This window comes from Penaeus vannamei, chromosome 34 (assembly GCF_042767895.1).
Source record: "Penaeus vannamei isolate JL-2024 chromosome 34, ASM4276789v1, whole genome shotgun sequence".
Classification (NCBI taxonomy): Eukaryota; Metazoa; Arthropoda; class Malacostraca; order Decapoda; family Penaeidae; genus Penaeus; species Penaeus vannamei.
The window spans coordinates 21,875,371-21,878,615 of NC_091582.1; the positions used below are offsets into that span (position 1 = coordinate 21,875,371).

At 39.7% G+C, this 3,245-nt stretch overlaps 1 protein-coding gene across 11 annotated transcripts in view; it reads right to left on the reverse strand.

Moving 5' to 3' along the window:
* LOC113803297 (uncharacterized) overlaps positions 1 to 3,039 on the reverse strand; it is a 55,270-nt gene extending 52,231 nt beyond the window's left edge. For 3 of the 11 annotated variants that reach the window (XM_070113561.1, XM_070113554.1, XM_070113558.1), the window contains exons 1-4: positions 2,884 to 3,031; positions 2,612 to 2,647; positions 1,692 to 1,850; positions 1,387 to 1,512 (exon numbers count right to left, since the gene is read on the reverse strand). In XM_070113561.1, the coding sequence (XP_069969662.1) occupies positions 1,387 to 1,512; positions 1,692 to 1,850; positions 2,612 to 2,647; positions 2,884 to 2,941 (379 nt within the window). In that variant the 5' untranslated portion in view covers positions 2,942 to 3,031. Of the gene's footprint in view, positions 1 to 762; positions 952 to 1,386; positions 1,513 to 1,691; positions 1,851 to 2,611; positions 2,648 to 2,883 lie in introns of all 11 variants that reach the window. The other 8 variants (XM_070113553.1, XM_070113556.1, XM_070113557.1 and 5 more) reach the window with 4 other exon arrangements.
* Between the last annotated feature and the right edge of the window lie 206 nt (positions 3,040 to 3,245).

Sequence of the window (3,245 nt, forward strand, 5' to 3'; positions counted from 1 at the left end):
GTACATACAATTTTTATATACAGATAGATAGATAGATATAGATACGTATAAATACAAATATATATATATATATATTTATATATATATGTATATATATACATGAATACATATACATACATATATATTTATATATATATGTATGAATATATATACATATATATATGTATATATGCATACACACACACACACACACACACACACACACACACACATACACATACACACACACACACACACACACACACATATATATATATATATATATATATATATATATATATATATATACATATATATATCTATATCTATATACACATACACGTATATATGTATATATACATATATATATATATATATATATATATATATATATATATATATATACATATACATATATACATACATACATGTATATATATGCATATATATACATATATGTATATACATATATATATGCATATATATCATATATATATATATATATATATATATATATATATATATATATATATATATATATGTATATATATATGTATGTATGTATGTATATATACAAGCATACATGCACACATATATATACATACGTATACAAACACACACAAATAAGTTTATATATGTGTAAGTATGTGTAAACACAAACATTAATATTTTTTTCTTTCTTTTTTCTTTTTTTTATATCTGTAGATTAGAAATGAAGGAGTAAAGGCTTCCTTCCTCAGACGCCCCGTGGCAGAGCAGCAACTCGACGCAGGGCAAACCTACCCGCAGACGACCCGTGGATTGTGATGTTATAAGAATGTTGTCCATTGGCTGGTTGTACGGGGGCGATTCGTCCAGTGCGACCCAGAACTCCTACTTTTAACTCGAATAAATGGGCCTCCGGCCTCCAGGTCACCAGGCCATTCTCGTCGGGAACGAAAACCACTTTAACGAGACGGTGGAAGCGACAGCCTGGAACGAGACGGAGGAGGAAGTGGCGGCCATCGTGGAGGGGGACTTGAAATTCGGATGCCACGGCGCTGCAGATGGCTCTGGATTTCATTATTGGTCGTGTGAAGCCAAGTGCAAGGTATATAAAGCAGGGATAATGAATGGAAAGTAAACATCCATTGATAGAAAACACACTTTTCAATGAAGAAACGAACTAGGAAACAAAGAAATAAATGATAAAGAAATCGATTCGTAGAAAAAGTCATATAACTGAATAATAGATACAAATATTAAAGTAGAAGCACTCAGAAGCAATGCTAATAATAATAATTGTTGTCCCTATTGGGGTAACTGATGCAATCATTAAAAAATTTCATATGTCTCTGTTCATACTTCTTAAAGTATGAACAGATTGATAAACTAACCAATGCTACCAAAAATAAATCCAACACTCACTGTGGGAAGCATTGATGCAGTCGAGTGAAAACCAAAGAGGTTTGCTCGACTGTATCTCAAGATAATTATTGGAGAATTTCCGTTTTATTGTTTGAAGTCCAGGGCCATCAACACAGACCTCGGACCCTGCCAAAAACGGGTGTAATCCGAGGGTCTATGTGTAAATGAACCTAAGAAACATCTGTATTTAGTGATTCACTTACAACACATACGCAAAAACATATACAGGGACACACGAACGCCCTCCTTCATACATGTGTACACAACACACAAAGCCCGAGACGAAACAGCGCGGATGGCCTTACCGTTCTTCCACAGGCGGATCTGGCGCCGCGTCGTGATGTTGACTGGCTGATATCCCCCGCTCCTTATAATTATTTCGGAGATTTCCCTCGGTTCTATGAATACGGTTCGGTTCGTGTCCAAATATAAACCGATTGCTTGGAATAGATAACTTGGGCATCCTGTGGGAGAAAGAAGGTCAAGGGGCGCTTAGTGACTCGTCGGAAGGGCTTCGTCAGGACAAGCAATGCCTTTGAAGCAGTTTTGATCCCATGCTCTCTATCTGCTTATTCCTTCCTGTATGATTGATATTTCAATTATGCTTAGTCACTACCATTAGCTTATTTTCCTATACACTTATTGCTATTGCTCGCAGTTATTCTTGGTGTTGTAGACAGGAGGTTCAAGAGGGAAGGAGAGCGGAAAGAGGTTCAAGAAGGCAAGAGACCAGGAGGTTCAAGAGGGTAGAAGAGCGGAAAGGGGTTCACACTAAATCATCAATAATACTTATTACGAAATACAAAGAAAAAAGAATTACGTTAGAACTGCCTTAAGCGTTACCTTAAAAGTACGTGGATTACCTCAAGCTACGGTAATTACCTTGCAAATGAGAGCCCTGGCCACAGAGGCCTTCCTCTCTTTATACTTACCTCTCCCTCTTTTTTTCCCCTCTCTCTTTTTCTTCCTCTCTTTTTTGTCCTCTTCCTCCTACCCTCTCTCTTCTTCCTTCTTCCTTCCCTTTCACCCACTCTCTTTTTTCTCTCTCCCTGCCCCTTCATTTCCCTCTCCCTATCTCTTTCTCTCCTTTTCCAAAATCCCTCTCATTCCAATCTCCTCATAAACCGGCTTAATCCCCTGTGCTTCCCCTTCCCTCGCACGACGCCTGCCACCGAAAACGTCCTGCCGGTGGACTGTCGCCTCAAACAACACGAGTGCCGCTTACCTTCAACGTAGAGCTCGTCCAAACAGGGTCCCTCGCCTGAGGAGACAAAACGCTCGAGTTAGGCGGACTAATACACCCTACATATGCCGCTTAGCTTATCTCAGTGTGGCCCCTTTGAGGGGTCTGCCATGGCGCGAAAGGGGACCTACCTTGCAAAGGGAACACCGAAGGGAAGAGCAAGAAAACACACAGGCACATTCGTGTGTCTTCTTGTTCTTCCCCTCGCTGTTCCTTTTGCAATCTGTTCGACATGAATGGCACACGGGACCTACCTTGACCCGGGGGCAGAGAGAGCAGGCTGACCAGGAGGAGGATCCTGAGATCGGCCATCCTGACTGCTGCGGCTTGACCCAACGCTGCGCTGCCTGTGACTGACAGTTGCTGGGGCAGGCACAACCCTTTATTCCTAAAAGATAAGTAGATTTTTTATTCATCATAATTGGAGAGTAGACGAGATCATTAGTTGATGCTCATTACGAAGATAAAACCTGTCGAATTTTGTGTTTTATCAGTCTCTGATTTCCTGGCACCTCGCATGCGGTAATCACGTGCACTTTAAAAAGTTATTTTTGTTTCAAGTTCAGATACCAGCAAACGCCGACGTAGATATACATGTCCATAAACATGTACCATA